Source organism: Carcharhinus amblyrhynchos, chromosome 19 (assembly GCF_965287045.1).
Source record: "Carcharhinus amblyrhynchos chromosome 19, sCarAmb.v2.hapA, whole genome shotgun sequence".
In the NCBI taxonomy this organism is placed as follows: Eukaryota; Metazoa; Chordata; class Chondrichthyes; order Carcharhiniformes; family Carcharhinidae; genus Carcharhinus; species Carcharhinus amblyrhynchos.
The window spans coordinates 33,150,972-33,168,793 of record NC_137342.1 but is presented as its reverse complement, the minus strand read 5'-3'; the positions used below and the strand labels follow the sequence as shown (position 1 = coordinate 33,168,793).

The following is a 17,822-nucleotide window of genomic DNA, read 5'->3' as shown; positions in this document are numbered from 1 at the left end:
CACTAGCTCCCCTTTCTCATCCTCTAAAGGACCAACGTTCACCCTAGCCAGCCTCTTCCTTTTTATATATTTATAAAAACTCTTGCTATCCTTTTTTATATTAAGCGCTAGCCCAGCTTCATAGCTTCTCCTACCCTCCTTTATCAACTTCTTTGTCAATCTTTGTTGACATTTAAACCTTTCCCAATCCTCTTCTCGCCCACTGCTCTTAGCTACTCTAAATTCCTCCGCTTTTAATTTAACACTTTCCTTCACCTCCTTCGTTATCCACGGCTTATTACCTCTCCTCCTACTGTCCTTTTTGACCATCGGAATAAATTTCTGCTGAGCACCAAGAAAGATCTCCTTAAAGATCCTCCACTGCTCCTCAGCAGACCTACCTTCCAACGCGCTCCCCCAGTCCACATTCGCCAATTCTTCTCTCATCCTACCATACTCCCCTCTATTCAAACAAAGGACGCGTGTCCGGGAACCCACTTTCTCCTCCTCCATCTGCAACAGAAACTCCACCATGCAATGATCACTCTCTCCAAGAGGATCCTTCACCGCAAGGTCCCTAATTCTACCCGCCTCATTACATAGCACCAGATCCAAGATAGCTCGCTCCCTCGTCGGCTCCAACACACACTGTTCAAGGAAATTATCCCGGCAGCATTCCAAGAACTCCTCCTCGAGCCCACCTCGTCCAACATGGGTCGACCAATCAATATGCAGATTGAAATCTCCCATAACTACTGCCGTCCCATTCCTGCACGTCGCACTTATTTGCGCGTTAACAGCCCGCCCCACCTCCAGATCATTATTTGGGGGCCTATAGACGACACCCACCAGCGTCTTCCTCCCTTTGCTGTTCCTAATCTCCACCCACAACGATTCCACTTTCTGCTCTTTGGCTCCGATATCATCCCTTGCTACCACCTTGATACTATCCTTAATCAGCAGAGCTACGCCACCCCCTCTTTCCTCCTGCCTATCCTTCCTAAACACTTGATAGCCCTGTACATTCATCTCCCAGTCCCTGTCACCTTGCAGCCACGTCTCTGTAATGGCCACCAGATCGTATCCATTTGTGTCGATCTGCGCCACCAGCTCATCCACTTTATTCCGAATGCTTCGTGCATTCAGATAAAGCGCTTTCATCCCAGCCTTCACCTGGACCCTATTTGCCGTAACGCCACCAATTGGGACATCCTCGGCCTCTTCCCTTACCTGTACCCTATCCTTAACTTTAGACCTCGTAGCGTCACCTACCCTCGCACCCTCCCCCCCCCTAATTAGTTTAAAGCCCTGTCTACAGTCCTCTTTACTCGATTCGCCAACACTCTGGTCCCAGCACGGTTCAGACCCACCCCATCCCGCCCGAACAAGTCCCACCTACCCCAATACTGGTGCCAATGCCCCATAAATTCGAACCCATTCCTCCCACACCAATCCCTGAGCCACCCATTCACTTCCTTTATCCTGTCAACCCTACGCCCGTCTGCACTCAGTTCAGGCAGTAGCCCAGAGACGACCACCTTGTCGGTTCTACTTTTTAATTCCATTCCCAGCTTTTCATACTCCCTCCCCAGATCCTCAGTCCGCACTTTGCCTACGTCGCCGGCACCCACATGTACCACAACGACTGGATTCTCACCCTCCCACTCCAGGTTCCTCTGCAGCCCAGCTGCGACATCCTGTACCCGAGCACCAGGCAGACAACACACCCTTCTGTGCACTTTGTCATTGTGACAAAGGACAGTGTCAATACCCTTCACCCCACTATCCCCAATCACTACTACGTTCCTTTTCCCCTTCTCTTTGCCTATGTCCTGCTGCATCACTGTACCGTGTGCAGTTTGCTCACCAACCTCACCTGCCTCGTCCTCTTCCAGACTGGAAGCAAGAACCTCAAACCTGTTATGCAGATTAAGAGGCTGAGGCCTCCGCTCCTCACCCCCCTTCCTCCTCCCAGCAGCCCCCTTTTGTCCCTGACCCTTAGATTTAGCCAGTCTAGCAGGGGTGGATGTCACTTGCACCCCATTGACAATGGCACCCTCTCTCCCCCTGATGAGCCTCAGTGTCTGTAGCTCAGAGGCCAGCTCATCCACCTTGAGCTGGAGCTCCTCCAGCAACCTGCACTTACTACAGACATGGTCACTGGGAAGGACCCTGGGGTCCACCAGTTCCCACATCATACAGAAACCACACATCACATGCCCCTCCATTATTCACTGTAATTTTTTATGGGGAAAAAAATTTTTTTCCTTGTTTCCTGCTGTAGTAGTTTTGAAAAAAATTTTTTTCCTTGTTTTTTCAAACAAACTCACCTGGCCTTTTTTCCTCCAAGCCCTTTTTGATATTAAGCCCTATTAACTCACTCTGCTTCCCACTCACTCCGCTGCCCGCTCAGACGCTGCCCGCTGTCTACACCAGGCCTCCTTTTAAACCTGGCGCTGATTTAAAGCAGGCTGGTCCACAAATGCCTTTTAACCACTCCTTCAGAATTCTTAAAGCAGTAAATACAATAAATAAATGCTTTAAACAGTTCTACAAAGAGTAAAGTGCTTTAAACTTATTTTAAACAGGTTTTTAACAGGTAAAATCTTAGCTCTCTCTCTCTGCTTCAGGGACAATTGAGTATGGCAAATCCAACCTAACCCACACATCTTTGAACTGTGGGAGGAAGCCGGAATACCCACAGGAAACTCACCCAGACACGGGGAGAATGTGCAATCTCCATAGTCATCCGAGGCCGGAATTGAACTTGGGTCCCTGGATCTGTGAGACAGCAGTGCTAGCCACTGTGGCACCATGCTGCCCCTAGACAGACAGGGAATTGAGGGGTCACATTGCTGAAGGCATTGAAGAGATAGAAGCTTACAGTGGTAATGGGAATGGGGAATGGAGTTTGAGGGGTGATTATGGTCCCATGTTAGTGATGGGGAAGGAACTATGGTCTGGAACATAGTGAGGTGCAGAAAGGCCCAGGGTTCAGAATAGCAAGCAGCAGAAACTGCATTTCAGACATATTGGCCAGAATTTTCCAGCTGTTCACACCAGTGAGATTTTCCCTTCCTGCTGCAATAAACAAAGATTTGGCTGGTCACCAAATTCTCCGACTTTGCTGTAGTAGGAGTGTGGTGTGAACAGGCACTAAAATTGCGCTCATTGGCTTTGGAAAAAATTGGAATTGGTCAGGAAATACTTGAGAAACAGATAACCAAGGATCAAACACAACCTGGAAACAATGGTTTCCCTTGGGAGTAAGACTAATTTGCTGGTAAGTGTATAAGAAACAATTACAAATGGATGACTGATTCTCACGGATTGTTATAAATGTTGGATTTCCAGCTGCAAATTTTCTAATTCTGATGCCCTGATGTCTTATCATTGGGAAACTGTACGAGTCAATCTGCTGACAGAGATCTGTAAGGGGAAATACAGCTGCCCAGAATTCTGACCGAGTGAGATGAATTAGCGAGTATGTTGCTCCAGACTGGAATTCCTTTACACACATTGTATGAGTGAATTTAGGGTGACATGGTGGCTACACTGCTGTCTCACAGCGTTAGGGACCAAGGTTTGATCCCCAGCTTGGGTCACTGTCCGTGAGGAGTTTGTACGTTCTCCCCATGTCTGTGTGGGTTTCCTCCGGGTGCTCCAGTTCCCTCCCATGGTCCAAAGATGTGTGGGTTAGGTGGATTGGCCATGCTAAATTGCCCCTTAGTGTCAGGGGACATAGTAGCTAGGATAAATATATGGGGTCATGGGGATGGGGCCTGGGTGGGGTTGTAGTCACTGCAGATTCAATGGGCCAAACAGCCCCCTTCTAAACTCTTTGTGAGATGGTGTCAGGGTGCAGGAGCCACGTGGGCAGTGCAGAGTGGGTTAGCTCTTTCACCTAAAAGGGGAGCCTGTACTGGAGAACAGCACCTGGATTATTATATCTGCAAGTAAATACATGTTTGCTATATATTAAAAGACTCTTTACATGTAACATTTTCCGATTTGCAGTATCTGAATTCAGAGGGTGAGGGGCGGGAGGGCAGGGGGCTTGGGATTGCTATTCAGTTTGAAAGGAATCCTTCAGTGTAAAAAGTTAAAGAAACACTGAAGAAGGATCATTCTGTCACTAGGCTGAAGATTTTGGCTTTGACTTTTCAAGTCTTATGTTACAATTCACCATGACAGAGGAAGGGGATGTTCTTGGATCACCCAATCCAACCATGCATCCCCCAACTCAACCCCCCATCCCCCAGGAACCACCACACACACACACACACACACACACACCCACACCCCACCCCCCCACACAAAATCACTCTCTGAAGTGTTGCCTGGTTGTCCACTGGACATTGGGTTACAGAACTTCAATTGTGGCATCCTTTAGCTCTGTATACAGTAGGCTGTTTTCTTTCTATGTGGCATGCCACTAGTCCCATAACCACATGATCACTTAGCATGATCATACCATGTGATTATCAAGATGGAAGGAGGTGAACAGGTTGGAACTGTTTATGTTTCACCTAAGCAATTCTTATGTTTTCAAATGATTGAAACTCATTTTAAGTATTTCCTGGTACAGAGATTCGTTTCCGTGTTCATATTCTGAACTGATCATCCCTTTAACCAGCTGGTTCTTCTCTCATCTCACTCACGTTCCAATCAAATCTTTCATTCATTTATCTCACACTCCTTTACTCACATCTCGAACTCACTAATGGTTCTTACAGTTCAACCTCATTGACACCTCCTCCCTGTCTCTTCCCCTCAGAAGAGGTATTTACCAGGGATCTGTATTTCACAGCTGCCTAACTGTACGCAGTTTCAAACCAATAAACATTTTGTGCAATTAGGGGATTCCATTCTCATACCAATTGGACAGAAAAAAGGACGTGCATTTCTGCAGCTTCTTAATGGGTCATCGACAAACAAAGCTACGATTTTGTACAGAGCAAGATTCCACAAGTAGCAGTGAGAGTGATCAGATTTTGTGACAATTTCTGAGGGAGGAGTGTTGGCCAGTACACCCAGAGAGCTCCTAGCTCCATTTGGCTGTTCTCCAGTACACGTTCCCCTTTTAGGTGAAAGAGCTAACCCACTCTGCACTGCCCACATGGCTCCTGCACCCTGACCCCATCTCACAGTGAACCCACGTATGGCTGGCCCACAGATTCCAGTCTGACAGCCACTACCCTTCTCCAGCTTGATAGATACAGTCACACTCTCAGAATCCTACAGTGCAGAAGGAGGCTGTTTGGCCCATTGAATCTGCACTGACTACAACCCCACCCAGGCCCCATCCCCGCAACCCCATACATTTACTCTAGCTACTATGTCCCCTGAGATTAAGGGGCAATTTAGCATGGCCAATCCACCTAATTCGCACATCTTTGGACCGTGGGAGGAAGCTGGAACACCTGGATGAAACCCATGCAGACATGGGGAGAATGTACAAACTCCACACAGACAGTGACCCAAGATGGGAATCAAACCCTGGTCCCTGAAGCTGAGAGTCAGCAGTGCTAGCCACTGTGCCACCCTAAATTCACTCATACAATGTGTGTAAAGGTATTCCAGTCTGGAACAACACACTTGCTAATTCATCTCACTCAGTCAAAATTCTGGGCAGCTGTATTTCCCCTTACAGATCTCTGTCAACAGATTGTGAAACTGTATGAGTCAATGATTTAGACATCAGGGCGTCAGAATTAGAAAATTTGCAGCTGGAAACTTAACATTTATAACAACTCGTGAAAAACAGTCATCCATTCATAATTATTTTTTATACACATCAGCAAATTAGTCTTACTCCCATGGGAAACCATTCGATCTTGAATATCTTTGTCAATATGCAGGAGAGGCCCTGAGTTTAATGTTTCATCTGAAAGACAGCACATTCAATCATGTAATGCTTCCTCATTACACTGAAGAACTATCATAGTTAAATGTTCAAGCATGGCTTGAACCTCGCAGTGAAGATTGCTACAAACTGCATTATGTTAATGCATTGATATTGGTGCAGGTTCAATGGGCTGAATGGTCTCCTTCTGCACTGCAGGGATTCTATGATTCTACAATCACCAGGCAGTCCACTCTCACCTGATAAAGAAGCAGTGTTCCAAAAGCTCGTGCTACCAAATAATTCTGTTAAACTTTAAACTGGTGTTGTGAGACTTCTTACTGTGCCTATCCCAATCCAAAGCAGCCATCATTCCATAACTTCAAAAATCAGAAACATGGTACTACATACTACAGCAATTTGCATTTCAGTAGCACATTTAAAATGGTGAATAGTCTCAAGTCACTTTATGGGAGCTATTATCAAACAAAATTTCACTTCTCGACACATTGGGAGATATTAGGAGAGGATTATTCATAGGTAGGTTTTAAGGAGCACCTTAAAGAGAGATAAATAGAGATGTTTGGGGCCAATGTAGCTGAAGGTTCGTTCACTAACAGGGTTGTGATGGAGGCCCAAACTTGTGTTATAATCCAGCACTGGGTTTGCTAATTAAACCCTTCCTGCCTCATTTGTTACCTTATCCACTCCTTGATCATTCAGCACTGACCTGGTCCTGGAGTTCTACCAGGGTCATAGTCCTTGTGTCGATGGGCCATTGTCCAGGCAGGGACACTGTCTTTTCCATGATGAGTCATCTTCTCTGGTAGTGTTCGTGGTGCCGGTGTGCCACTACCTTTCAGATCCGCGTGGCGCTTGCCCATGGAATAAGCAGGTGCCCTGTTCGTTGTTACGTCATGATCCCAGAAACCTGGAAAAAAAATTAACCAGGAAATTGACTGTATGATGGATGGTATGATGGCACAGTGGCTAACACTGCTGCTTCACAGTGCCAGGACTTGGGTTCAATTCCGACTTTGGGTACATCATCCTCACCATTTGCCTTTCCACCTACTTTTGTGTCATCTGCAAACTTGGCAATAGTACATTCACTTTTCTTGTCCAAGTAATTAAATTTTGGAGCTGTTTTGCATGATCTTTGGAATGATCTTTGCATGCTTATGAATCACTGGAATTCTCTACCCCTGAGAATTGTGGATATACTTAACGACCAGTCTCTGCAGTAAAGAATTCCACAAGTTCACTACCCTTGGAGAGAAGAAATTCCTTCTCATCCCTGTCTTAAATAGGAGACCTGAGATTATGGCCTCTGATACTAGACTCTCCCACAAGGGGAAATAAGCTCTCAGCACCTACACTGTCAAGCTCCCTGAGAATCCTATTTGTTTCAATAAGATTGTACCATTCTTCTAAACTCTAATAAGTGTAGGCCTAACCTACTCAACCGCTCTTGATAAGAAAATCCCTCCACCCCTGGGATCAACCAACTGAACTTTCTCTGGACTACCTCCAATGCCAGTATATCTTCTTTAGATAAGGGACCAAAACTGTTCGCAGTATTCTGCGTGTGGTCGAACCAATGCCTTGTATAGTTTTAGCAAGACTTGTCTATTTGATATTTCAGTTTTTGAAACAAAGGCCAACAATCCATTTGCCTTTCCGATCACCTGTTGAACTTGCATGCTAGCTTTTTGTGATTTATGTACGAGGACCCCACGTCTCTCTGTGCTGCAGGTTTCTGCAGCCATCTCCGTTTAAATAATATTCAGCTCCTTTATCTTCCTACCAAAGTGCATAACTTCACATTTTCCTACATTATATTTGGTCTGCCAAGTTTTTGTCCACTCACTTAACCTGTTTATACCTGTCTGTAGACTCTTTGTATTATCCTCACCATTTGCCTTTCCGCCTATTTTTGTATCATCTGCGAACTTAGCAATAGTACATTCACTTCTCTTGTCCAAGTAATTAATATTTGGAGCTGCTTTGTATGACCTTTGGAATGATCTTTGCATGCATGTGAATCATTGGAATTCTCTACCCCTGAGAGTTGTGGATGTCCTTTAGGGAAGGAAATCCGCCATCCTTAGCTGGTCTGGCCTACATGTGAGTCCAGAGCTACAGCAATGTGATTGACTCTCAACTACCCTCCAAGGGCAATAAATGCTGGCCATCTGGTGACGCCCATGTTCCATGCTCGACTAAATCATGCTCCCATCACTGAATACATTGGCTGGAATAGACAGATTTTTGGTGTCACAGGTAAGGGAGAAGGGGAGTGAACGGGAAAATGGAGTTGAAACCCAGGATCAGCCATGGTCGTATTGAATGGTTGAACAGGCTCAATGGGCCATGTGGTCTACTCCTCCTATTTCTTTTCTGAGCACACCTTAGTTTCATGAATACACTGGTGTTTCTGCATGCCTCTAGCCCAGGGGAAATGCAAATATAAATTAACAGTGACAAACTAGTATCAGGTTTTCCTGGGCTCCTCTCAAATAGGACTCTAGTCATTCTCACAGATAGTTTGGACAATGCGACAGTCTGTTCCAATGGAACTGACTCTGAACATTGTTACACCTTTTTCATTCTGTCACAGCGAGAGACAACTTGGGTGAGATTGCACATGTTATCAGGAGTTTACGCTGAACTTTGCCCCAGAGTCCAGGAAAGTCGAGGAGCGAGAGTCCTCATACTTTCAAGATAGGTTGGTTGTGATTATATTGGCTAAATGGTACAACTTCCATCATTTCTTCACAGGGACACCCGGGGAGGGGCAGGGGATGAGGAGGATACAGGTTGAGCCCATTTCGGAATCTGGTCCAATCCTAACGTTGTGAGTTAACAAATATGTCACATCTTTAATTGGTTAAGTTAAACATTCTGGGGGCGGGGTGGGGAGGTGGTGGTGCGAATGGTCAGCAAAAATCTCAAAACACACAAACACAGGTGTTTTGTTTTCCTGAATTTCTGTGTCTTTTCTAAGTGGGAAGTTCCTGAACCCACTGTGTTCCTTGTTACTGATGTGGAGATGCCAGCATTGGACTGCGGTAGGCACAGTAAGAAGTCTCACAACACCAGGTTAAAGTCCAACAGGTTTATTTGGTAGCATCAGCTTCTCCTTCATCAGATCAGTCATGTTAGCATATAGTGATGAAGGAGTAGTGCTCCCAAAGCTCATGCTACCGAATAAACCTGTTATCTAAAAGAGGCTAAATAAACGTTTAACCTGGTGTTGTGAGCCTTGTAACCGAGGCTGAACTAAGAGACAGTGGGCTAATATCTAGTTTCTCCTGCTCACCAGTTTGGGGCGTGCCAATACAGCAGAGGGTTGAGTAAGGTTTCAATATCAGCGCTTCGTCACAATTTGCTTTGGAGGGAGCTTGTTCACTTCCCTGGGCTTGTCTTCTAAAGCTGAAGAAGAAAGTGGCACAAGGAGACTGAGGTAAGCTGTATCATACACACCTGTCTGTCCACGCAACAGGTATTTGGGACCTGGACCGCTGTACATCGCTGCAATGGCCATTCTGGGCCGGTGAGGTCTCCATGTTCCAACCCAAGAATCAGTCGGCATTGTAGATGGCTGGACTTATCTGTAAACAGGGTGGAAGGATTATAATTGAAAAGGTCACGAAACGTTTAATGATGATTTCTAAAGGCATCGTTGAGAATTACAGTACTGGATGTCTTGTGACTGCTGGTCCTGGGAGAGGTAGGATCAATGTTCCGTTCACTCGGGAGGTAACCGTTAACCTTGGTCAGAGATTGAGCCAACTGCCATTGTCCCAATCCTCACCAATCTCTGCCTGAGAATAACCCTCATTCCTGGGATCTAAGGTGGGTGAATCAATTTGAACGGAGTTGGATTGACCGAGTTGGAGAGAGGTTTGCTTTCACTTGACGCCTGAAGCTACATAATGGCCATTGGCAAGGTGATGGATTACGATGGGGTATGACATTCACCCCTCATACACATGCACTTATTTCAGGAGCAGGTCCAGGTCAATCTATCTCTTTCTACAATTGGCACCAAGCAAACTGAAGTGAGATCAACCCGGACGTCTCGGCCGTTCCTTTGCGGGAGGGCTTCATTATCAGTGGGGTTCCACCCAAAGTTCATAGCAGTAGGGTTTGAAGTGGGGAGGGGGAATGCTCACTCCTTAACCCTCTGCCAATCTGAAGAGACCAGATAGCGAGTATTTAACAAGCTGGCTTTAAACCCACAGCTTTCCAACTCGCACTCACTTTGATCCAGAATGGAAACACTGAACAACTGCAGAGGTTAGCGAGCGCGCCGCACAGGATTGTAAAGGGAGTGTTGAGTGAACGCCTATCCTGCCTCTGATTCCCAGCCGGATCTCAATCATCGTCGCCCCGTGAAAACGCCACCGTCATGCCGGTCTCCCAGCAACAGCCACTTAAAGACTGATGACCAAATCTGATGAATTTCTTAGCTAACAATGCAAATGTGTGAAATGGGATGGCACCGGCTCCTGGGTTAAAGCTTGCAAGGATTGCCGATCCTCTGTGACTTGCTCTGACTGGCATCTGCTTTCGGGAAACGGTCTGAAATAGAGTCACACTCTCTTGTCTCCGTCTCCTGTCAGACCCGCTGAGATCTTCCAGCATCTCCTGCTTTTCTCTCCTTGTATCACACCCAGTATGACAACCCTGTTTCCAATGATTCATCCCCTTCCTGCCCCAGAGAAAACATTTAAGATGCAAAGTACTTTCCTAATGCCTTGCTGGTGATGGGGAATAGGCTAGAGAGAACAGACAGGTCACTGACCCCCCCCCTACTGTAGATTAGAATGAGAAAGAGGCTCACTGGGATCAATACAAACCACTCCCTCTGTCGAGTAACCAGAATAAGTCGCACAACACCCGGTTAAAGTCCAACAGGTTTATTTGGTAGCAAACGCCACTAGCTTTCAGAGCACTGCTCCAATAACAGGGCGTCATCTTAAAATCAAAATGAGATCACTCCAGGGGGAAATTGGGAAGGACTTTCCCCACAGACTGAGCAATTCTGTCCTCTAATAGCCAGTGGATATTGAGAAATTATTAATATCTTCAAAGGCAATCTCATTACTTTGTTCGGTTAGAGTGTCAGCGGAGCAGCAGGAAAAGCAAAATGCTGTGGGTGCTGGAAACTGAATTAGTAAGAGAATGCTGGAAAATCTCAGCAGATCTGGTGAAGGATCATCCAGACTCAAAATGTTGGCTCTATTCTCTCTCCACAGAAGCTGTCAGATGTACTGAGATTTTCCAGCAAATAAATGGGGTTGAGGTACTAATCAGCCATGATTTAATCAAATAGCGGGACAGGCTTTGCTCAACTCCTCCTCCTGAGGAAATACAATTATGTAGAAGAGAGAAAGAGTGGAGTCAAGTGAAAGTCACATAACAAAGTCAATGGATCAGTGCTGTCCAACCTCTCGGTTCAATTAGGAGCAAGAGAAGATTCAATGACCATGAGGTTTCCTTCAACAGAGCTCAGGTGATGTGTATATTGGACTCAGACAAAAGCAGACTGCAGATGTTGGAAAGCGGAAATAAAAATTGCTTCTCAGCCAAATGGCTAAGATCAAGTGTAGTTTCGACATGCTGCACTTGGTTGAAGTCATTAGGTTACATTTTAGCTTCATTTGAAGCAATCTTTTCAAGCGGCATCTCAGCCATTTGGCTAAGATGCAAATGAGATCAAACCTTGGAGGAGGTGCAATGCCTGCTCCAATCAGCTTGGATCATGTAGATCAAGCCCAAGACAGGAGGTGAGAGCCCTGTCTTGTCAGCTTAGATCAGGAATGTCTCATTTGTTGTGACTCTGAATTGGACTTTGATTGGATTGAATTGGATAGAAACATAAAGAGAAAACATATTTACCTAGCAGGGGAGAGTCAATAATCAGGCAGGTTGATTGCTTGGGATTTTTGGCTTTTTGGCTAAAATTAAGTGTAGTATTGACATGCTGCACTCGGTTGAAGTCATTAGGTTACATTTCAGCTTCATTTGAAGCAATTTTTTAAAGTGGCATCTCAGCCTTTTAGCTAAGATGCAAGTAAGATCAAGGCTTGGAGGCGGAGCTACACTTACTCCAATCAGCTTGGATCATGTAGATCAAGCCCAAGACAGGTGGTGAGAGCCCTGTCTTGTCAGCTTGGTGTGGGTATGCCGGCGTTGGACTGGCGTAAACACAGTAAAAAGTCTGACAACGCCAGGTTTTAGTCCAACCTATTTATTTGATAATATACTCACAAGCTTTCGGGGTTAGCCCCTTCGTCAGGTGAATGGAGAGTTCTGGCCTCAGACAGAGCATATAAAGCACAGACAGTTTAGAGATTACTGATTAGAATGTGAATCCTTACACCTAACCTGCTGTTCAAGACCTGAAGTGGCTGATAATATGAGTGGAAGGAGCACCAATCACAGTTTAAAGAGATGTGTATTGTCTCCAGACAGTACAGTAAGTGAGGTTTTGCAAACCCAGGCAAGTCACGCCATCTTCTCCGGAGTCTTCAACATATCATTGATGAAGACGAACATCTCGCCAGGGCCATCCCCACACCCCCACTTCTTGCCTTCAGACAACCACACAACCTTAAACAGACCATTGTTCGCAGCAAACTACCCAGCCTTCAGGAGAACAGTGACCACAATACCACACAACTCTGCCACAGCAACCTCTGCAAGACATGCCGGATCATCGACATGGATACCATCATCACACGTGAGAATACCATCCACCAGGTACATGGTAAATACTCTTGCAACTCGGCCAACGTTGTCTACCTGATACGTTGCAAGAAAGGATGTCCCGAAGCATGGTACATTGGGGAGACCATGCAGACGCTACGACAACGGATGAATGAACATCGCTTGACAGTCACCAGGCAAGACTGTTCCCTTCCTGTTGGCGAACACTTCAGTGGTCACGGGCATTCAGCCTCTGACCTTCGGGTAAGCATTCTCCAAGGCGGCCTTCACGACACACGACAGCGCAGAGTCGCTGAACAGAGACTGATAGCCAAATTCTGCACACATGAGGACGGTCTCAACAGGGATCTTAGGTTCATGTCGCACTATCTGTAACCCCTGTGACTTGCCTGGGTTTGCAAAACCTCACTTACTGTACTGTCTGGAGACAATACACATCTCTTTAAACTGTGATCAGTGTTCCTTCCACTCACATTGTCAGCCACTTCAGGTCTTGAACAGCAGGTTAGGTGTAAGGATTCACATTCTAATCAGTAATCTCTAAACTGTCTGTGCTTTATATGCTCTGTCTGAGGCCAGAACTCTCCATTCACCTGACGAAGGGGCTAACCCCGAAAGCTTGTGAGTATATTATCAAATAAATAGGTTGGACTAAAACCTGGTGTTGTCAGACTTTTTACTGTGTTGTCACCTTGGATCAGGAATGTCCCAACTTGTTGGGACTCTGAATTGGCTTTAATTTGACTTGATTGGATTGGAATAAAGTAAACAAAAAAAAATTGCCTTGATACAATTTTTCAAAGTTTCCTTAGCCTTTGACTAAGATTATGTGATGGATTAAGCCCAGGATGGGTGCAATGCCTCACTTTGTTAGCTGGGACCTTGGTTGTTCCTCTTGTAGGGACCATGAATTGGATTCAGTTGAATTTGGTTCATCTTGGATGGAGTAAAGATTAAAAATAAAACAGAAAAAGCTCTGTAAAAGAGTCATATCAAACTCAAAATGGTAACTCTGTTTCCCTCTCCACAGATGCTGCCACATTTAATAAGTTTATCCAGCATTTTGTGCTTTGAATTATACATAAGGCTCACTGAATTAATGGAAGAGGCCAGAATGTGTTATTAAATATTATCTGAGTTGCTATTTGTGATCAGGGTCCCTGGTCAAATATGAACTGTCCAACAGAAAGAGAAGAACTCTGCAAACTAAGGACTGGATAAAAACACAGTAAATCAATGTAGCTTAATGGATCGCACGTAGTATTTCCCTTTGGGAGTTTCTGGGATTTGTTTTTACACAATTTGGTATTGTGGGGAATGTGTAATAGAGCTGGAATGTGGAATGGGCTTGGAAAAAGAAATGTGATGTTGAAATCTCTGATCCAGACATGGCTGGAGAATGGATACAGAGTTGGTTTCATCAGCACTGGAGCTGTGAAGAGTATATAGGTACTGCATTCACTATCTCGTTTGAATGCCTCTGCAGTTTTTTTAAAATTCTTTTTTATTGCAAAAATACACTTTATTCATAAAAAAAATTCTCAAATAAACAATTGCAAAATGACAGATTCAAAAATTACAAACAGTGCATAACAAAGAATTTTTCCAGGACAATACTATGCTTATTTACACAACATTTCATTCATTACATTTCATTACTTAAAACTATATACATATATCAAATTTTACTGCGTGCTTTTATTTTTCAGATTGGCACACAGTTATGCAGGCCCAGGGTGTTCTGCAGTTACCAGACCCTTTGCCTCAGTTGAAATGTTTCACACGGTGGCTTTTCCCCATTGTGTCTTTGCGGTGGTTGCCCCAAGCTTGGGCGCGTCCCTCAGCATGTCATCCTGGACCATGGAATGTGCCAGTCTGCAACTCTCGGTCGAGGGCAATTCTTTCAACTGGAAGATCAGCAAGTTTCAGGCGGACCAAAGTGCGTCCTTCACCGAGTTGATGACCCTCCAGCAGCAGTTGATATTTGTCTCGGTGTGCGTCCCTGGAACAGCCCAGTAGAGCACAGAGCCCTGTGTCACCGAGCTGCTCGGGACGAACCTCGACAAATACCACTGCATCTCAGTCCAGACCTTCTTTGCAGAGGCACATTCCAGAAGGAGATGTGTGACCTTCTCATCAGCCCCGCAGCAGCTTTGAGGGCAGCGTGTGGTGATGCTGAGACCTCAAGCGTGTATAAAGGATCTGACAGAGAGTGCCCTTCTCAGCACCAGCCAAGCCAGGTCTTGGTGCTTGTTTGTCAGTTCTGGTGAAGAGGCATTCTGCCAGATAACACTGACAGCCCGCTCAGGATCCGCCATCTCCTTTTCTCTCAGGGCCTCAAAGTTGTTACATGCTGACCATTGCTTCATTGCCATGTGGTCAAAGGTGTGTTTTGTGGAAAAATTTTTTCCACGAAGGACAGGTGCTGCGGTAAGGTCCAACTACTCGGAGCGCTCTGTGGCAGTGTGGCCAGACCCATCCTCCACAACACTTGGGACAGATAGAACCTCAAAAAGTAGTGGCATTTGCTGTTAGCGTACTGAGGCTCTACACACAGCTTGACACAGCCGCACACAAAGGTGGCCATCAGGATAAAGGCAGTGTTGGGAACGTTTTTCCCTCCATTTTCTGGAGATATGTGCACCACGTCCCTCCGGACATGATCCATCTTTGATCTCCAGATAAATTTGAAGATGGCCTGGATCACTGCTGCTGCGCAGGATTTGGGGATAGGACAGACCTGCGCCATGTACAACAACAGAGTCAGCACCTTGCACCGGATGACCAGGTTTTTTCTGGCGATGGAGAGGGAGCGTTTTTCCCACAAGCCTAATTTTTTCCTGGGTTTGGCAATGCGCTCTTCCCAGGTTTTGGCGCATGCCCCTGCTGCTCCAAACCATATCCCCAGCACCTTAAGGTAGTCTTCCCTGACGGTGAAGGGGACAAAGGATCTGTCAGCCCGGTTGCCAAAGAACATGACCTCACCCTGATTGACTTTGGCTCCCGAGGCCAGCTCAAACTGCTCACAGACTTGGAGGAGCCTGCGAACAGACGAGGGGTCTGAGCAGAAGACAGCCACGTCATCCGTGTGCTCCGCTGCCTGGGATTGTAACCCCTTTGATGTCTGGGTCGCTTTTGAGGGCTTCAGCAAAGGGATCAATGCAACACATGAAAAGGACACAGGAGAGAGGGCAGCCCTGCCTGACTCAGAACCTGATCTGAAACCAATCTGTTTCCCACCCGTTGATTGAAACTGCGCTACTGATGTCTGTGTAGAGAAGTTGGATCCAATTGCAGATTCCTTCCCCAAAGTCCATTTTGGAGAGCACATCCATCATGTAGCTGTGCGATATTCTGTCAAATACCTTCTCCTGGTCTAGGCTGCACGTAGGCGATCGTATCCCTGAGTAGCGCAAAGTTATCAGAGATCTTCCTGTCGGGCACAGCACAGGTTTGGTCAGGATGGATCACTGACCCCAGAGCAGACTTGACCTGGTTGGCGATGACCAGAATTTTATAGTCCATGTTCAATAGTGAAATGGGGCGCCAATTTCTAATTTCTTCCCTTTCCCCCTTCTGCTTGTAGATGAGGGGAATGATGCCTTTCCTCATGGATTCTGACATGCTGCCTTTCAGAAGCATACTCTTGTATACTTCCAGCAGGTCCGGGCCCGTCAACTCCCACAACGCTGAGTAAAACTCAGCCGGTAAGCTGTTGATTCCGGGAGTTTTACCCTTCTGAAAGAATGCAACGGCCTTTGTCAGCTCACCCAGAGATACCGGTCTGCCCAGGCTGTCCCGCTCACCTTTGTCTAAGACCTGCGTGATAGATGACAGGCAAAGATTGGGAGACTGTGCTGTCTGTTGGCTTCAAGTCATACAGTCCGGCATAGAAGGATTTGCAATTCCTCACAATGTCAGACCTTATGGAGCCATCTTCTTTCTTCAGGCTGCTGATCACAGAGGTTTCTCTGTGCACCTTCTGGAAGAAGAAACGCAAGTACGTTTCGCCTTGCTTCATGGAGCAGACCCTGGACTGGAAGGTAACCTTGGCGGCCTCCGAGGCAAAGAGCAAGGCTTGCTGGCTCTTCACCTCCCAGAGATCCTCCTTGACATCAACCCTCATCGACTGCAGTTGGATTAGCTCCTGCATGCTTTTCTGGAGTCGGGACACTTGCCGCCATCTCTCCCTGGCCTTCTGATGAAGAACCTCTTGATATTGCCCTTGATGGTTTCCCACCAGAGTGACGGAGACTCTAAGATGGGTTTCATGGTTCTCCAACCGTGGTAAACCCTCTTGAGTTCCTCGAGGTTCTCTGGGATCAATAGATCTACATTTAGCTTCCAGGACCCCCTGCCCATTTTCTGGTTTTCCTCCAGCTGACAGTCGGCCAGCAGGAGGCAGTGGTCAGAAAAGAACACCAGCTTGACGTCAGTGGATCTGACCGTGAGTGCGCAGGATACAAACATGAAGTGGATCCTGGAGCGGACAGACCTGTCTGGCCATGACCATGTGTATCTACGCTGCCCTCTGTCTGCTGGGTTGCTGAAGATGTTGTGTAGTTTGGCATCTTTGACTGTTTCCAGCAAGGCTCTGGACGTAGCATCCAGTTTGTTTTCAGCCCCACTGGATTGGCCGGTCTTGTCTATAAAATCCCCCACCCAGAATGATCGGCCTGGGGGTGGTGAGCGGCAGTGGCAGCCGTTCAAAAACTGCCAGCCACTCGGTCTTGACGGCACGGGCATACACATTAATCAGCCTGAGAGGGCGATTCCTGTACGTGACGTCCGCTACGAGGAGGTGTCCTCCCACCACCTCCTTATCTTCAGAGATGGTGAAGTTGTCTCCCTGCAGCAGGATGCCTGGGGGTGAGGAACGGCAGTCATTCCTACCTGACCAGATGGACGGTCTGTGGGACCAACTCCTGTAGTGCTGAGGTGAGGTATCCCACACTGCTGCAGGAACAGCAGGTCGGCCTTGACCTTGGCCAGGTAGAATAAACTGGCTGCACATCTCAAACTGTCTTCAATGTTGCGCACATTTATAGAAGCAAACTTTAAAGTCATTTTGAAATTTAAAAGATTTGACAGTTCTTACATCTCTTTTAGTCAGCATGAAATTCTGCAGGGCCGCAGGGCTGAGGTAGCAGCCTGACCCTGCCTCAGATCCCCAACTGTGACTGGGTGACATCGTTGGTGTTGTGTAGCCCTCAGTTGGTGCCGGGGTCTCAGGCCAGTCTCCCCCTTGGATGTTGTTGGT

The 17,822-nt window shown here is 46.5% G+C and overlaps 2 protein-coding genes across 3 annotated transcripts in view; one reads left to right on the top strand and one right to left on the bottom strand.

Annotated features, from left to right (window-relative positions):
* Positions 1-10,185, bottom strand: part of cimap1b (ciliary microtubule associated protein 1B) — a 51,328-nt gene extending 41,143 nt beyond the window's left edge. Inside the window, exons 1-3 of the mRNA XM_080207550.1 lie at positions 10,091-10,185; positions 9,311-9,438; positions 6,555-6,755 (exon numbers count right to left, since the gene is read on the bottom strand). Of these exons, the coding sequence (XP_080063676.1) occupies positions 6,555-6,755; positions 9,311-9,419 (310 nt within the window). The 5' untranslated portion in view covers positions 9,420-9,438; positions 10,091-10,185. The remainder of the gene's footprint in view (positions 1-6,554; positions 6,756-9,310; positions 9,439-10,090) is intronic.
* The window catches only part of tymp (thymidine phosphorylase), a 46,502-nt gene continuing 37,886 nt past the window's right edge, over positions 9,207-17,822 (top strand). The window contains exon 1 of one of the 2 annotated variants that reach the window (XM_080207545.1): positions 9,207-9,290. The gene's annotated coding sequence lies outside the window, so the exon portion shown is untranslated. Of the gene's footprint in view, positions 9,291-11,144; positions 11,346-17,822 lie in introns of those variants that run through there. The other variant, XM_080207546.1, reaches the window with a different exon arrangement.